This window comes from Dryobates pubescens, chromosome 19 (genome assembly GCF_014839835.1).
Source record: "Dryobates pubescens isolate bDryPub1 chromosome 19, bDryPub1.pri, whole genome shotgun sequence".
NCBI lineage: Eukaryota > Metazoa > Chordata > Aves > Piciformes > Picidae > Dryobates > Dryobates pubescens.
Window position 1 is genome coordinate 2,172,267 of NC_071630.1, and position 16,680 is coordinate 2,188,946.

General features: G+C 52.8%; 1 protein-coding gene across 1 annotated transcript in view; it reads right to left on the bottom strand.

Annotated features, from left to right (window-relative positions):
- Positions 1-16,680, bottom strand: part of WDR59 (WD repeat domain 59) — a 72,599-nt gene that overhangs the window by 22,845 nt on the left and 33,074 nt on the right. Inside the window, exons 12-18 of the mRNA XM_054170245.1 lie at positions 14,808-14,940; positions 11,855-11,979; positions 10,911-11,075; positions 9,956-10,051; positions 8,168-8,324; positions 5,409-5,478; positions 4,530-4,683 (exon numbers count right to left, since the gene is read on the bottom strand). Coding sequence (XP_054026220.1) covers positions 4,530-4,683; positions 5,409-5,478; positions 8,168-8,324; positions 9,956-10,051; positions 10,911-11,075; positions 11,855-11,979; positions 14,808-14,940 — 900 coding nt within the window. The remainder of the gene's footprint in view (positions 1-4,529; positions 4,684-5,408; positions 5,479-8,167; positions 8,325-9,955; positions 10,052-10,910; positions 11,076-11,854; positions 11,980-14,807; positions 14,941-16,680) is intronic.

The following is a 16,680-nucleotide window of genomic DNA, read 5'->3' on the forward strand; positions in this document are numbered from 1 at the left end:
GGGAGAGTAATTGCCCACATTCACAGCACAGCTTGAGCAACGCTGATAGCATCAAGATGTTCACGTGGAGGATGTTCACACTCCGAGGGACGCGTGGACCTGATTAATGGCAACGGGCTGTCAAAGCAGGCTGGGAAAGGCAGGTGCCAGGAGCTGGGAGCACCTGCCAGGGTGGCTGGAAATGCAACCCTTCCAGCTAGGGTGCAAGTCTAAGGGCTGGGAGAAGGTCACAAACGAAGGAGAAATTCTACCCATTGCTCCAGGAAGTAAGACTCTCTGGTGCATTGCCCTGAGAAAAGGCAGCCCCTCAGCCAGATGACAGATCAGTGCCAGCAACTCAGCCAGTTTGTTCCTTCCACAGCTCTTCAGTGATCCTCCTTCTCCAGCCAGGCTCTACCTTGTGCAGCCCTGAGGTGCTCCAATGTCAGCCTCAGCTGGTGGGTGATGAGGTACCACAATCATTCAGCTCCTCTGCAGTCCACCCTCTGTTTTAAGAGGTTGATCTTTCCTTACACTTCAAACTACCCCCTTGGCATCCTTTCCTGATGGCTAGGCCAGGCCAAACAGGCATGTTGTGGGTCAGTATTTGCACCCTTGCTCCTCTCCACCAGTGGCACCCTGCAAACTAGTGTCCGTTCCTGCCCACCTACGCATGCAGGCACTCCTCCTGGAGCCCTCGGCCCTGGGTGTAGTGCGAGTCCCCCACCTCTGTGCAGGTTACTCAAAGGCAGGCAGGTGGCATTTTATTCTTGGGCCCTGGAGCAGAAGACAGGGTTATAGAATCAAGGACAGCATTAGCACAGGGCACAGTACCGGGAAGTCGTTAATTGCTTGTATGGACCAACGCCGCCGGGCAGAGCGAGGAGACATCTGCACGTGAGAACGTTTGTGCCCAGGAAGAGGGAAGAAAGACACCAAGAAAATTAAAGACAAAAGGTCAATCAACTCAAATGAAAAGTGCCCTGAACCAGCAGAGTCAAAGATCCCCTTCCCAGTGGTTCTGTTAAGGCAAGCAACAGCTGCAAGCCACCATCCCCGCTGCCATCCGCACGCAGCCGGGCTGCGCGGCGTCGCCTCCGGGCCTGGCGCAGCAAAGAGCTGCTGGGGCTGAGCCCCACACCAGTCTCTGTGGAAGCTTTTGGCAGCCACAAACCCAAATTGAGTCTTCCCTGTGGACCTGGGTTACTGCAAGAAGCACTGAACTGCTTCATGTGAGCTTGAGCACAGAATGACAGCAGAGCGTGGCGGCAGAGCGCTGAATTGCTTCACGTGGCTGTGAATTGATAGCAGAGCAGAGGACAACACCCTGGTGCTGTCCCCACATGCCAGGCTCCTGCTCTAACCAGTTTTACTCCTCTTGGCTGAAGAGGAAGGCAAGCAAAGTGCAAATTGCATCATTTTAAACCACATCTGTCCAGCACCATGGCAGAGAAACCTGCAGGAAGTGAAAACATAACCCTCCCATGAACATCCAGCATCCTCCAGGACTTCATTCACTGGAACCTGCTGTAACTATTCTACTACATTTTAAACACTAAAAGCCACTTGTCCAGGGTGTCAGAAGGGATGGTAAAGACCCTGCTGCTTGGCAGGGCCACGTGGAAATTGTGATTATGGCTTGAGGAACTCATACAGGTTGTGTGAGCAGTGGAATCCACTGATTGACTATGCAGAAGAGCTCCAAAGCAGGCAAAGAACTTGCAGGCACTTCATTAAGTACTCAACGGCATTATAGCAACACTAAATGGAGTCTCTGAAAGCACTCAGAGGTGCACTCACTTGAGCAGAGAGTTTCTCTTAGAGTTCTGTAAGAGCCCCCACAATAAAAATGGTTATTTGTGTCATGTGCAATGTGTTTTATCTCCAGCTGATGATGGGCAGTCAGGACCGTCAGCCATGCCTTCAGCCTCTGCCTTCCCTTGTACCTCACTGCTGGGACAAGCCTGCAGTCAGGGGACCAAGAGGTGAGGCTAGCTGCAGGGCCCCACAGATGTAAGACTTTGTGCTACAGGTTGCTCCTCCACCAAGAGGAGGAGGAAAGGTTTAGTGGGAGGCAATTTGGTACAGCGGAGAAGCAAAACTAAGCTCAGTCCCTACACAAAGTCCTGCTCTCCTTGCTGCCAGCCTGCAGCCCCATGGGCAGTGGGGTTGAGAGGTCTGCAACCAGGGGAACACCAGGGGATATCCTGAAAAGCAGCAGTTTAGAGGCTCTGCCACATTTTCTGATGAGAGGCATGAGGACACTGCTGTCCCCACTCCTGTGTACAGCTCAGACAAGGCTGAGCTGCCCCCAGGTTCCCACTGGCTCAACCCTTTCTAACTTGGGGGGAGGGGGGGAGGGAGAACAACACAGTTCTGCCACCTTCCTTATGAGACACCCAGGTTTGAAATGCTGAATGTGTTAGCACAGCATGAATTCAGCTTCTCCTTTCTGCTGGTCACTATTCTTCACTGGGGTGGTTTTGAGGAGTGAAAAAACAGAGGGAGGAAGAAAGAAGGATGTGTGAAGTAAAAGTGAGAAAGAGCCACCTCTGTGTGTCTCCGCTTCAATGAGCACAGAGAGGCTTGGGGCCAGCTTTGGGTTCATTTTGGTTTCCTAAGGAGATCTCTGCTGGGCTCAGCAGCTCCTCTGCCTCGATGGGAACATGACAGATTTCCTGTCTAGCAACAGGCAAATCTATTTCTCAGCTAGCAGGAGCAGTGCCAGTGCTTGCCAGATGGGGTTTAAACACCTGGCTGTGGCTGACAAAACGCAGTTGGGAGGCTGGGGTTATGTAACAGGGAGAGTTTAACACATAACACTGCAGGTTTTATTTCATGCAAAAACCCAAGCTGCAGAGCAAGGAGTTGAGACTCAGAGCCTGGGCTTTTGAAAAGCCTTAACGTGAAGTGAGAGGGTTGGGGAGGGGTGGAAAAAGTCACTTTGGTCTAACAGAGGCCACCACATCAGCTCCTGAAGAATCACCACAAGAAAAACCTTTGCTGAAGAGAGAGAGAAATAAAATGTCTGGGTTTTTCAGAACCATTTCATCTGCAAGAACATCTGAGCTAGCTCCCTGCTAGGGGCCTTCCACTTCTTCCAGCCCAGCCTGTGTGAGGAGACAGCTTGGCAGGGGGAAGGGAACACGGGGTTTGCCCCTGGTTTTCAGCAGCCCTGGCTACACACATGCTTTGTCCTCTTGACTTTTTCCTCCCCACCTCCTGACAAAACTCTTGTTGCCATCAGTACACAAGGGCTGGGTGAGACAGGTCACATGAAATTGCACCAAGCTGCTTCCAGGTGTTATTTTTAGCCTTGTCTGTCATCTTAAGAGAGCGGAGTGCGAGAGACAAGCAGGCTGCAGAGGACAGAGGTAGCTCTTTAAATAAACTCTCCTGCAAAGACTAGAACAGGCTGTAATCCTTCTACCAGGCAGCACCAATTTCTCTTCTCATCCAAAAGAAGCAGGTAAGCAGGACACAGTCCCACAGAGGCTGACTGTCGTGGCCAGCAAGGACACAGTCCCACAGAGGCTGACTGTCGTGGCCAGTACTGCTGGAAGAGCAAGACCTCCTTTGGAGCACGGGAAGGGTGAGAGCTCAAGGCTCCTGGGACAGGAGATCCCAAACTCCACTGCAGCAGAGTGTAGAAAGCTCTCAGTTTTCCTTAGGGGCCTGGAAGCTCTCAGGATGGACAGTGGGCAAACTACTTGAATGTCCTGAATTCTCCAGGCTCTTGGTGGAAGCTTGCTGTGGATTTGTGCAAGCCATTTCACCTCCCTGCTGGAGCAGAGTTTGTTTCTGAGCAAGCTGCATGGCTGATTACTCCCACAGCATCTGCTCCAGGCCCTCAGCTCCTTCAGAACTACCCTAGGGCCAGCACTACAATTACCAATGGGTCATTCTCATCCATTATGCCCTGGCAGGAAACAACCCCACGCTTCTCCAAAGTCTTGCTTGTGAACAGCAATGACAGCAAGACCTAAACCAGAAGCAGGTGGACTGGAAGGTCTTTAGAGAATCATGTAGGAAAGGATTTGTGTTTGAAACAGTCCAAAAGGACACACAACCCTGAAAGAGACATCTGGAACAGAAACAACCCAAATGCATCTCATAATCCAAGAGAGGTGGTCAGTGAGCTGCAGAGAGTCACAACCCTTTGCAGTTACATCCAGCAGGGAGCACAGAGAAAAGCAGAGTTGTCTGTGTGTACTTAGCTGGAGCCTACAACTTCTGAGGTGTGAGCTTTTTAACCCAATGCAAAGGGAGACAGTGGAATGTGCTGGAGGAAGCTGTGATGGTCAGTGCAGAGAGGTATCAAAATAAGCAGGTCAAATGCTAGAGAGGATCAGCAAAGAAGTTACTCAGAGGAGATAAATCCACGGGGCCTTTGCACATCGCTGCCTGGAAACGGATACCTTCTCAGGAGGGGTGACGAAGCTTTTGTTAACAGCAATGCTCACAGCTGCATGAAGGGAATTGAGATCACCAAACAGGAGGTGTCAGCAAAGGTTTTGGGATGTGGGTTTTGGTTTTGGCCTGGTACTTACCCTCTCTTTGTAGTAGAAGGAGCTAATGGAGACCTGCTCCTTCTCGCTGCGCGTGGGGCTGCCGCTGTACAGACGCAGGTTGCCTGGGGTCTCGGTGCGGATCTTCATCGGAGTGATGAGGCCACTGTGGTAGGCTGACAAAGCTGACAGGGACCTGGCAGCAAGAGAACCATAGAAGCAACAAGGTTGGAAAAGACCTCAAAGATCATCAAGTCCAACCCAACACCTCATGACTGCTAAACGATGGCACCAAGGGCAACGTCCAATCCCCTCTGGAGCACCTTGGTGACTCCACCACCTCCCTGGGCAGCACATTCCAGTGGTCAACAACTCTCTCTGGGAAGAACTTTCTCCTCACCTCCAGCCTAAACTTCCCCTGGCACAGCTTGAGATTGTGTCCTCTTGTTCTGGTGCTGCTTGCCTGGGAGAAGAGACCAACCCCCACCTGGCTACAACCTCTCCCTTCAGGGAGTTGGAGAGAGCAAGAAGGTCTCCCCTGAGCTTCCTCTTCTCCAGGCTAAGCAACCCCAGCTCCCTCAGCCTCTCCTCACAGGGCTGTGCTCAAGACCTCTCCCCAGCCTTGCTGCCCTTCTCTGGACACCTTCAAGTGTCTCAATGTCCTTCCTAAACTGAGGGGCCCAGAACTTCACACAGGACTCGAGGTGTGGCCTAACCAGCACTGAGTACAGGGCACAATGACTTCCCTGCTCCTGCTGGCCACACTATTCTGGATGCAGGCCAGGATGCCATGCACCAAGAGAAGACACCTTCGAGGAGCTTTCCCCCACCAAACTGCTCTGCTGAGGGCCAGGGAGGTCTGGGAGCAGGCTCTCTGTGTTAACACCAGAGGCTGGTCCTTTCTGAGGGTCAGTAGCTCACCTGGGTGTGGGCTCCGTCGGGGACACTGCACGGTGCATGGTCATGGGTCTTGTGAAGTACACCAGGTACCCTGGAGAGACAGGGCAAGGGCACAAAGATCATCCAGGAGTGCTTTACAAAAGGTAGCTAAAGAGCTACCAGAGTGCCTGCCCACTCCCCTGAGTGCTTTCAACCTCCAAGCAGACAATCTCCCTTCTCCCCCAGTCCACTCCCTGCAAACCCACGGCAGAGCACCGTGTGTGGGGGTAACCGCCTCGAAAAGCACCAACTCAAGTGGCTTACAGGTGGCAGAGGAAAGACAGTAAATGAGCAAACACACACCCGTGGTTTAAAACTCCTCCCCAGAACTTGTCAAGTCCACAGGCAAAGTGAGGTGATGTTCAGCTGTGCACAGAAACCACTGCAGCTTGCATGACTCTTCTCTTCCAGCCACCTAAGGCCAAGCTCCAAAGCACCCTCTCACAAGCCCTACCCTGTTTGTTACAGCATCTCAAGTGTCTTCAGCCACCCACTCCTGGAAAGAGTTTCAGGCCTCAGCAGGTCTGCACTGAGCTATTCAAGGCAGCTTTCTAAACATGCCCAAACTGGTATGTGGTCAGGGCTGGAGGAGGCATGTTTGCCTCTGAACCAGCTCAGTGAAACCTAGCAGCTCTCACTCACAACTTGACCTGGTTTTTTCAATGGTGGTATTTGCACTGTGCCTTTCCTGGAAACCTGGGTGTGATTGTACCTCACAGCTCCCAGTTAGGAGAATTACAGGATGGTAGGGGCTGGAAGGGACCTCTGGAGAGCACTGGGGACAAGCTGCCTTGCCCAGGAACAAGTCCAGGCAGGTTTTGACTGTCTCTAGAGATGGAGACTCCACCACCTCTCTGGGCAACCTGCTGCAGTGCTCCATCACCCTTAAACTCAAGAAGCTCCTCCTCACGTTGAGAAGGAACTTCTGATGTCTAGGTCTGTCCCCCTTACCCCTTGTCCTTGCCCACTGTGTCCCAACGACCTTGGGGAAGCTATTTTGGGCAACAGGAAGGGTGCAGAATGACCAAAGAGCAACTAGAACATGGCTTCAGCAAGGGGTAAGCTCAATCCCAAATCACAGGAACTTTGTCAAGCCTGAGAGCTGGAATCTGCCCAGCAGTTTGATGGTGGCACTAAGCAAGGCAAACAGCTCTTCCCAGTCCTCTGGAAAAGATCTGTCAATGCCTTTGAGATGCCACAAGCCAAAAGGTCACCTCTTCAACCAGCCTTCTATTTCCAAACCCTAACATCCCACTAGTTTTATCACCTCTCAGTTTACCACAACCTTTTGGCTTTAACACCGTTTGCCACGGCATGGCAGCGAGCAAAGCCTCGTGGAGGGGCATGAGCCACCCCCAAGACATGAGAAAGGACCCACAGAATAGAATAGAATAGAATAGAATAGAATAGAATAGAATAGAATAGAATAGACCAGGTTGGAAGAGACCTTCAAGATCATCCAGTCCAACCTATCAACCAATCCAACACCACCTAATCAACTCAACCATGGCACCAAGCACCCTCTCAAGTCTCCTCCTGAACACCTCCAGGGATGGGGACTCCACCACCTCCCTGGGCAGCACATCCCAAGGGCCAACAACTCTCTCTGTGTAGAACTTCTTCCTAACATCCAACCTAAACCTCCCCTGGCAGAGCTTGAGGCTGTGTCCTCTTGTTCTGGTACTGGCTGCCTGGGAGAAGAGACCAACCTCTGCCTGTCTACAACCTCCCTGCAGGTAGTTTTAGAGAGTAATAAGGTCTCCCCTGAGCCTCCTCTTCTCCAGGCTAAGCAACCCCAGCTCCCTCAGCCTCTCCTCACAGGGCTGTGCCCCAGACCCCTCCCCAGCTTTGTTGCCCTTCTCTGGACACCTTCAAGTCTCTCAATGTCCTTCCTAACCTGAGGGGCCCAGAACTGGACACAGGACTCAAGGTGTGGCCTAATCAGTGCTGAGCACAAAGCACAATGACCTCCCTGCTCCTGCTGGCCACACTGTTCCTCCTCCAGGCCAGGATGCCCTTGGCCCTCCTGGCTGCCTGGGCACACTGCAGGCTCATGTTCAGCCTACCATCAACCAGCACCCCCAGCTCCCTCTCTGCCTGGCTGCTCTCAGCCACTCTGCCCCCAGCCTGCAGCACTGCCTGGGGTTGCTGTGGCCAATGTGCAGCCCCTGGCACTTGGATGTGTTCAATCTCCTGCCCTTGGCCTCTGCCCATCTGTCCAGCCTGGCAAGGTCCCTCTGCAGAGCCTCTCTACCCTCCAGCAGACCAACTCCTGCCCCCAGCTTGGTGTCAGCTGCAAATTTCCTGCTGATGGACTCAATGCCCTCCTCCAGATCATCAATAAAGATGTTCAAGAGGCTGGGGCCCAGCACTGCTCCCTGGGGCACACCACTGGTGCCTGGCTGCCAGCTGCCTGTGGCACCATTCACCACCACTCTCTGGGCTCAGCCTCCAGCCAGTTCCTCACCCAGCTCAGAGTGCTGCTGTCCCAGCCAGGGGCTGACAGCTTGGCCAGGAGTTTGCTGTGGGGGATGATGTCAAAGGCCTTGCTGAGGTCCAGGCAGACCACATCCACAGCCTGCCCCACAGCCACCAGGCAGTCCCCTGGGCATGGAAGGAGATCAAGTTGCTCAGGCAGGACCTGCCCTTCCTAACTCCATGCTGGCTGGGCCTGATCCCTTGGCCATCCTGTAAGCGCCTTCCCCAGGGAGCTGTTGGAACAGATCAGTGATGGGGCTCACCTGCACCACAGAACCTGGCTCCTGATGTCCGTGGGAATGGGATGTTGGAGTCCTGGTAGGAGCCATAGGCGTTGGAGACGCGGGCAAAGGTGGGCAGGGGAGGCGTCACGGAGTTGGACAGAGCGTAGGGGTTGCTGGATGTGCTGTCCTCTTGGTTCTGCAACAGAAGTTACCTGAGGTCACACTCCTGCTGCTGCAGGAAGGAAACCAAGCTGCAGCACTGGGCAGCCTCGTGGGAGGTGCTCATCCTTGAGGCATGGATCCCTGCTCTGGCTGGGAAGGCACTTCCAAGCACGTTCACCTCTGAGGAAAGGCCTCCTCTGGTTGCTTGTCCAGAGACTTCTCTCCCACCACAGCTGTGCTGAAACACAGAGCTTAACTTGGGGTGAAACAGGAGAAAAACAACAGACAATCTGACCTGCAGAGTCTGGATGGGACTCTCAAGACAAGGACCTGAGCTATAACTGTGTCCTGAATGATGCAAGTGAGACAAAGGCTCCTTAAACAGAAACATCACACAGCTGGGAAGGGTCAAAGGCAGGTTGGAAGTCTTGGAGCGGTGTGAAATACTGGGGGACCTCAGGCCTATCCAGCTGCAACTCCCAACCTTGGCTGCCTTAGGACAAGAGGAAACAGCCTGAGGTTGCAGCAGGGGAGCTTTAGGTTGGACATTAAAAGGAACTTCCTCACTGGGAGGGTTGTCAAGGCCTGGAACAAGCTCCTCAGGGAGGTGGTTGAATGCCCATCCCCGGAGGTGTTTCAGTGAGGCAGAGATGTGGTGCTGAGGGCCAGGGTTTATCAGCAGCCTTGGTAGAGCTAGAGAGTGGTTGGGCTGGATGATCTTAAAAGGGCTGTTCCAACTGAAACAGCTTCCCAATTCTCTGCATTTTGGCAGAAATCTGCATTCATTTGGATAAGGACTGTTGCAGCTTCTGTCTAAAGGGACTCCTCCAAGTCAGCAGCACTTGGCTTGAGTCGGCAAATTTCCACACAATGGAGCAAGTTCCCCCTCTCACAACACCACTGCTGAAACCAAACAGAATGAAGCCCTTCCATGTGAAGAAACAAACAAACAAACAAAAAGGCCTTTTATTCATGATGAATAAACAAAAATCTCCCAGAAAGGAAATCTGAAGAGGCCTCTCCAACCCTCTCCTGCATGCTAAAAACAGTCACTCTGGGAGGCTTCACCCACACATAGCCCCAATACCTGACACTGGGATGCTGAGTAGGCATCACAGATCTCTTGACTAAGGGCACAGTGTGACTTGGGTGTATCTGCAGCATCATCCCTACAAAACCTCAGCACAAGGCTTCAGAAAGGAAACAAGAAAAGATTTGCACAGGTTTGGGGGGAAAAAAAAACCAACAATGACCCTAGAATAGGATCTTTGAGTAGAACTGAGGAGGTTAAGTCATCTGCCATTGCCTTTCAGAGAGGAATGAATGCATCCTCTTCTCTTCTCTCTCAGATGATAACCATGCCCTGGCACTCAGTGAGATACACACAGAGCTGGGAAGCCAGCATGCACCCTTAAGGTGCCCCAGCCCCTGCTGATAACCCAAGTATCAGTGAGTTAGAGTTCCCCAAAGCAGCAAACCCTCAGGCAGGACCAAATCATCTGCTCCTTTCCTCACCATTAACCAGAGGTGCTTAATGGCCAGGCAGGGGGTGGGGGGTGTCTGTTTACACATCTAATGAGACTGGACTCTCACTGCAGGCTCAGGAGTGTGGGAGGTGGGAGAAGAGAACAAAGTAGGGCAGAAAGCCCATGCTGTTCTCCATACCACGACAGACTCCAGCCAGGAGACCAACTGACGCAGGCAGGGCTCCAGGCAGCTCTGGTTCCGCTTCACTTTCTGCAGGGAAGTGTCCTTCAGGATCTGCAAGAGGTACAAAATGCAGCTGCAGTCCTGGATGCATCCACACTTGATTCACAGATTGGATTGGCTTGGAAGGGAACATCAAAGGGCAACTGAGAGCGTTGGGGGTGTTCAGTCTGGAGAAGGGAAGGCTCCGAGGAGACCTTCTGGTGGCCTTCCAAGATCTGCAGGGGGCTACAAGAAAAGCTGGGGAGGGACTTTGGAGGGCGTCAGGGAGGGATAGGACTGGGGGGGATGGAGCAAAAGGAGAAGTGGGGAGATTCAGATTGGATGTTAGGAAGAAGTTCTTCCCGTGAGGGTGGTGAGACACTGGCACAGGTTGCCCAGGGAGGTGGTGGAAGCCTCCTGCTTGGAGGTTTTGAAGGCCAGGCTGGAGGTGGCTGTGAGCAACCTGCTGTGGTGTGAGGTGTCCCTGCCCATGGCAGGGGGGTTGGAACTGGCTGAACCTCGAGATCCCTTCCAATCCTAACAATTCTATGACCTTGTCCAAGCCTCCTACAGTCAGCAGGGACACCTCACACTAGAGCAGGCTGGCCATGGCACCGTGGGGACATGGTTTGATGGCCATGGTGGGGTTGGATTGACTCAATGATCTCAGAGGGCTTTTCCAACCAAACCAATCCTATGACTCTGTGATACACATCACACTGGAGCTAAGCAGCAGTGAAGAACACATTTAACAAGCACCAGTGGAGAAAGTCAACTTCTGGGCAGCAAAGCCAACCAAAGCCTCAGCCTAGGAGCTCCACAGCATGGATCTGTTGTATGTCTCCAGCAAGGTCAGGTGTTTTTTTATTGTGTCCCTCATCTACACACCAAGTGTCCAGGTTTATAAAGCCACTGTAGGCTCCCCACACACCTTCAGCAGCTTTGCCTTCATGGAAGCAGTGATTGAGGTGGGGTTGATGAACTGGAAGGAAGGTGCAGCATTGTTGGGATACTGGACTGGGAACATCACCAGCATCCTGACTCTGTGGTTGCCGCAGTGCACCGACACCGTACAGCTCCGACTCACCGCATCCATCTGTGTGAGGAAAAGGAATTGCTCTGCAGTTACAGCTCCAAGGACCTTCAAAACCCAAGAGTGGACTGAATTCCTGCTGAAGGGCTGATTCCTCTGCACACCCCTAAGGCAAAATCATGCTGTTTGTCAGGGCAGTGAGCTCGGGGAACAAGCAAACCACCCCAGGCGGATGGGGACAGACTGGGCTCCGCCAGCAGAGTGCTGTGGGGAGCTCTAGGCCCAGCACAGCAGTAACAGGCAGCATCTAAGATCTCAGCAAACTACATCAGGATCATGCCATGAGCTGTGAAACTACAGGGGTGGGAAAAGGAGACAAGCAGCAGCCCCAAGCCTCCCATCCCAGTCCAGTGCTCTGCCTCCTGCCAGCTTGGACACGCTGTTTGGAGTGCAAGGGAGATGCCAGAACTGAGAGCGAAAGTGCAGGACAGGGAGGGCTCAGCAGATGGGGATCAGAAACAGCTGACATGAGATCAGCTGCATGTAGTGGAACAAGTCACTCTGCACTCTGCAATCTAGGCAGGGAGGAAAACGCTGCCCAGCCTCCTTAGGCCCAGTGCCAGTGTACTTACTGTGCTGAAATACTTCCCTTACTCCCAGTGTCTGGGATTATCCTCTTTCTTGCTACCCCTGGCCAAGAGGATCTTTCCAGCTCAAAATAAACCTTGTTTACAGACAGCAGTCACTGCAGCAAAGAAGGCTTCCCCCCCACCAAGCTCTGGTGAGCCACAGCCAGCCCACTCCCCCCCTCCTAACAAGCCAGGCCAAAGGCAGCTCCTTACCTCCACGTTGACGTTTCGGATCTGCACGTTGATCAGGGAAAACTCCTGCTGCAGCGTTTGAGGCAGCCCCAGCTGGTCACTTTTCTTTCCCACCAGGGGGTCATTGAGGAAATCTTCTTTTAAGGCTGACAGCAAAGATGGAGAAGAGGGTGAGACAAGCTGTCATGGACAGACTCTTTGGCACAGCCGAGGCAGCTGGCTTCCCTCCGCTCTTCTGACACACGGAGCTGTGACCTTTACCTGGCAAAGACCTTCGAGCTGGAGGGTCTCAGCTGGTGTTTGGAGGCAGGGTTCTGAGCCTTGCTCTTCAAAAACTCACACCTGTCTGCACACAGGTTTCCTAGGAAGGTTACAGAAGCTGCCTGTCCCCTGTACAGCCCTAAACAGGCTATCTTTACTCAGCTGAGAGCCCTTCTCCAAAGGCACAAACAGCTGAACTGGAGCCCCCTAGGTTCAGTGGGAAAGGACTCCTGGTGGACTTCTGCTCTTTGGGACTCACCTCCTAGCACTCTTGGCTTCCATGGAATGCTTCCCAAAGCATAGGAAGGCTTTGGGAGACAGAAGGTGGTACTTCAAAGCCCTAGCAGAGGCTTCATTCATTTGTAGCAGCATTTAATGTTGCAAAGCACTCCAGTGCTTTCATGGTCTTTAAAACCTCATCTAAATGCTGGGTCTAGCTTTCCAGTTCCACCAGGGAACCTCCTTCAGGGAGGCAGCAAGCCCTGAAAGCCAGAACTCCTTTGAGCAGCCAGGCAAACACTGCAGGATATGGTTAAGATAGCAAACTTGAGTGGGTTTCAGAAGAGCTGGTCACTGACTATGGCTGTGCCTGGCTTCTGCTTTGACTCTTGCTGCGAAGCTCCAACTTGAAGAGAAGTCTCCAAGGAGACCTTCTTGTGGCCTTCCAGTATCTGAAGGGGGCTACAAGAAAGCTGGGGAGGGACCTTGCAGGGTGTTGGGTAGTGATAAGACTGGGGGGGAATGGATCCAAGCTAGAGGAGGGTAGGTTTAGATTAGACATTAGGAAGCAGTTCTTCCCCATGAGGGTGGTGAGAGACTGGCACAGGTTGCCCAAGGAGGTGGTGGAAGCCTCATGCCTGGAGGTTTTGAAGGCCAGGCTGGATGTGGCTCTGGGCAGCCTGCTCTAGTGTGAGGTGTCCCTGCCCATGGCAGGGGGGCTGGAACTAAATGGTCCTCAGGGTCCCTTCCAGCCCTGGCAATTCAGTGATCCCATCAGGGCAGGGGTAGCTCCTGCTGAAGGGGGTTTTGCTGGGGCATCACTTCCTAAAAGGACTAAATGTATCTTCTGATGGTGGTTCCACAAGGGGAAGTCCTAATTATCCAGCTGCCATCCTCATGCTCACAGTATCACAGAATCCCAGCACAATGGGGGATGGAAGGGACCTCAGGCAATCATCCAGTCCAACCCCCCTGCTAAAGCAGGGCACCCACAGCAGCTTGCCCAGGATCACAATGGCCAGGGGGGGTTTGGAATCTCTCCAGAGGAGACTCCATGACCTCTCTGGGCAGCCTGCTCCAGGCCTCTAGCATCCTCACACCAAAGTTTTTCCTCCTGTTCAGGTGGAACCTCCTGGGTTCCAGTTTGTGCCCACTGCCCCTTGTCTTGTCCCTGGGCACCACTGACAAGAGTCTGGCCCCAGCCTCTTGCTCCCCTGCCCTTCAGCTACTGCTCAGCAGTGCAGTGTTGATTTTTGCAGACTACTCCTAGCAGAAACACAACCCCCAGTCCTTTTTTGATAAGAGTTTTCCTACAAGCTCCTGGCTTTGCTGCTGGGACAAACCCCTCTGGCCTTACTGCTGCCCAGTGGGGTTGCTGGACCTGGAGAGGTGGGATGCTTCACAACTCATCCCTGTTTGTCATTTCCTTGGAGTGCTCAGATATACACCACAAAAAGAGGCTGAAGAAGGGATTAAAGGAAGATCAGTGGCTGTCAGGGAAGATAATTATTTCTAGCTTAAGACTTAAGTGAAAAGCCACCTCTGAGCTTTCCAATAGGAGCAGCCTTCTCCTTTTGTCTTGTCCTCCCATTCCCTTCCAATTAAGTTCCTAATCTCCCCCAAGCCCACATGTTTGCCTGGATTCCTCAAGCCCCTTTCTAGGCAGCAGCCAGAGAGGAGAGCTGTGAGCTGAAGCAGCAGCTGGTGGGCTTTCTGATTTATCTGCTCTTCAAAGATCCCCCAAAGGGCTTGACTAATAGAACACAGAGCCTTGGTCTGCAGCCACCTCCAGGGTGAAACAGCAGCAGGCCACAATAGCTTTTAGGCTGGAAAGAACTCAAATTCCTACCTAGGGACTTCCTCATGCATTGATCCTGCACTGGTGGCAAAACCTGCCCTGCTACAGAAAAGCCATTTTCATACCCTTGGGCCACAAAGGAAACCCTCACCAAAGCCAGACCTGCCCCCCCAGAAACCACAGAGGACATACCACAGGGGGTGGCCTCATCAGGGACAGTGAAAGAGTGAAGTCTCCCCTGTGGGACAAGAGAGGTCAGACAGCACTGCTCTGAGGTGGAGCAGGAGAGGCTGTGCTGCTCATGGGGAGCACAGGTAAGCAGGGCTTGTTCCATCATAAAGTGAAAACTTCAGGCAGTCAGAGGTGCTGGCAACTTCTAGGAGCTTGTTCTGCTGCCAGAGAGGACAAGTGGCACAGAGGAACTTCACTGGGCAGCAAAGCTCCAGTGAGGAAGAGATGCCTTCCCTAAGGGACATCACAGCTGGCTCCTCTGTTCAAAGCACAGATCTTAGACCTCTTCCTCCCCTCCTCTCCTGTTTGTTTGCAAGTCAAAGGATGATCTCCTGGGGTCCCTTCCAACCCCTACCACTCTGTGGTACTGTGATTTTTTTTTCCCCCCCTTATAGCAAGATGCATCCTTTCCCCAACACAAACTGAGCTGCTGTCTGAAGTTCCACAACCCATCACTTGTCTCACCTTCCTCATCCCCATGCCCAGAGCTCTGCTGGGGCTCTGAGTCCTGGGGGTGAAGGGTCTTGTCTGGCTCTGGCAGATGAGAAATGCCATCGATGAGGTCCTCAACTCCATCCAGGATATCGTTGGCGCAGAGCTGGAAGGAACAAACACATCCACGTGCTAGGAACAAGTTCTGCACCAGGAGGGTGGTGGAGCACTGCAACAGGTGGCCCAGGGAGGGAGTTGAGGCCCTGTCTGTGGAGATATTCAAAACAAGGCTCAACAGGGCTCTGGGACAGCCTGATCTAATTAAGGAGAAGAGAAGGCTCTGAGGTGACCTAATTGTAGCCTTCCAGTATCTGCAGGGGGCTCCAAGAAGGCTGGGGAGGGACTGCTCAGGATCTCAGGCAGTGATAGGACTGGGGGGAATGGAATGAAGCTGGAGGTGGGGAGATTCAGGCTGGAGGTGAGGAGGAAGTTCTTCCCCAGGAGAGTGGTGCAGCCCTGGAATGGGTTGTGCAGGGAGGTGGTTGGGGCCCTGTCCCTGGGGGTGTTTAAGGCCAGGCTGGATGAGGCTCTGGCCAGGCTGATCTAGTGTGGGGTGTCCCTGCCCATGGCAGGGGGGTTGGAACTGGCTGATCCTTGTGGTCCTTTCCAACCCTGACTGATACTATGATATTAAGGATGCTCCTGCTGACTACAGAGGGGGTTGGACTGAGGCCCTATCCCTGGAGGTGTTTAAGCCCAGGCTGGATGAGGCTCTGGCCAGCCTGATCTAGTGTGGGGTGTCCCTGCCTGTGGCAGGGGGGTTGGAACTAGATGATCCTTGGGGTCCCTTCCAACCCTGACTGATACTATGATACTATGACTGGATGACCTTTGGAGGTCCCTTCCAACCCAAACTATTCAATGATTCTATGTTCTGTGCTGCATAACAGGAATCAATCTGTGGGGAGGGTCACCGTTACATAGCTCCTTCCTCCAGGGAGCTGGATTTGGAAGGCAGGTCTGTCCACACAAGTCATGACTTAGATCTTGGTATTGCTTCTGTGACCAAGAGAGGTGGGAACAGGTTGCCCAGGGAGGTTGTGGATGCTCCCTCCCTAGAGGTGTTCAAGGCCAGGTTGGATGAAGCCTTGAGCAATCTGGGCTGGTGGGAGGTGTCCCTGCTAGTGGGGTCGGAACTGGATGATCTTTAAGGTCCCTTCCAATCCAAACTATGATTCTATGAATCTTCCACTTTCCAGCACCCTCAGCTCTGTTACCTCAGGCAGCCTGGCTACATCTCCTGCTCCCTTACAAAGCCATTGAGCTGAGAGGGTCAGCCTAAGAAACAGAGGGTTGACTCCAATCAAAACTAAAGCTGATCTGACTTCAATCCCTTGATTGAGTTTGTCCAAGGTGGTTTCATTTTTTCAGATCAGATCTGAGAGCAGCACACTTTCTGCTTTGGATATTCACCTTCCAGGCACCCAGGTACAGATTAGAGGCTCCAATGCTCCATGAAGAGCATGAAGACTTTTATTTTAGCTTCAGCACAAGGAAGCAGGGAAGACAGAGAACAAACAAGAAGGGAGGAGAAAGCACTGGGGTAGGATGTAGCAAATCTCAGCACTGGTCAGCAGCAAGATGCCAGCATGCTGCAGCTTGATCCAAAGAGAAGGACAACAGAGGAAGAGGAAAGGCTCTGACATGGCTGAACAACTGATTTTAAAGACAGGTAAGAAATCACAAGCTCACAGATCTATCAGGAAGGAGCCAAGGGGCATGGTACAGACCTGCAGGACCTGTGCTGGGACACATGCTTCTCAACACACTCATTAAAAACCTGGAACAGGAGGTGAATAGTGACATGACCAGGTTTGCTGGGGCCAAGCAAGCCTTTTTTTCAGGG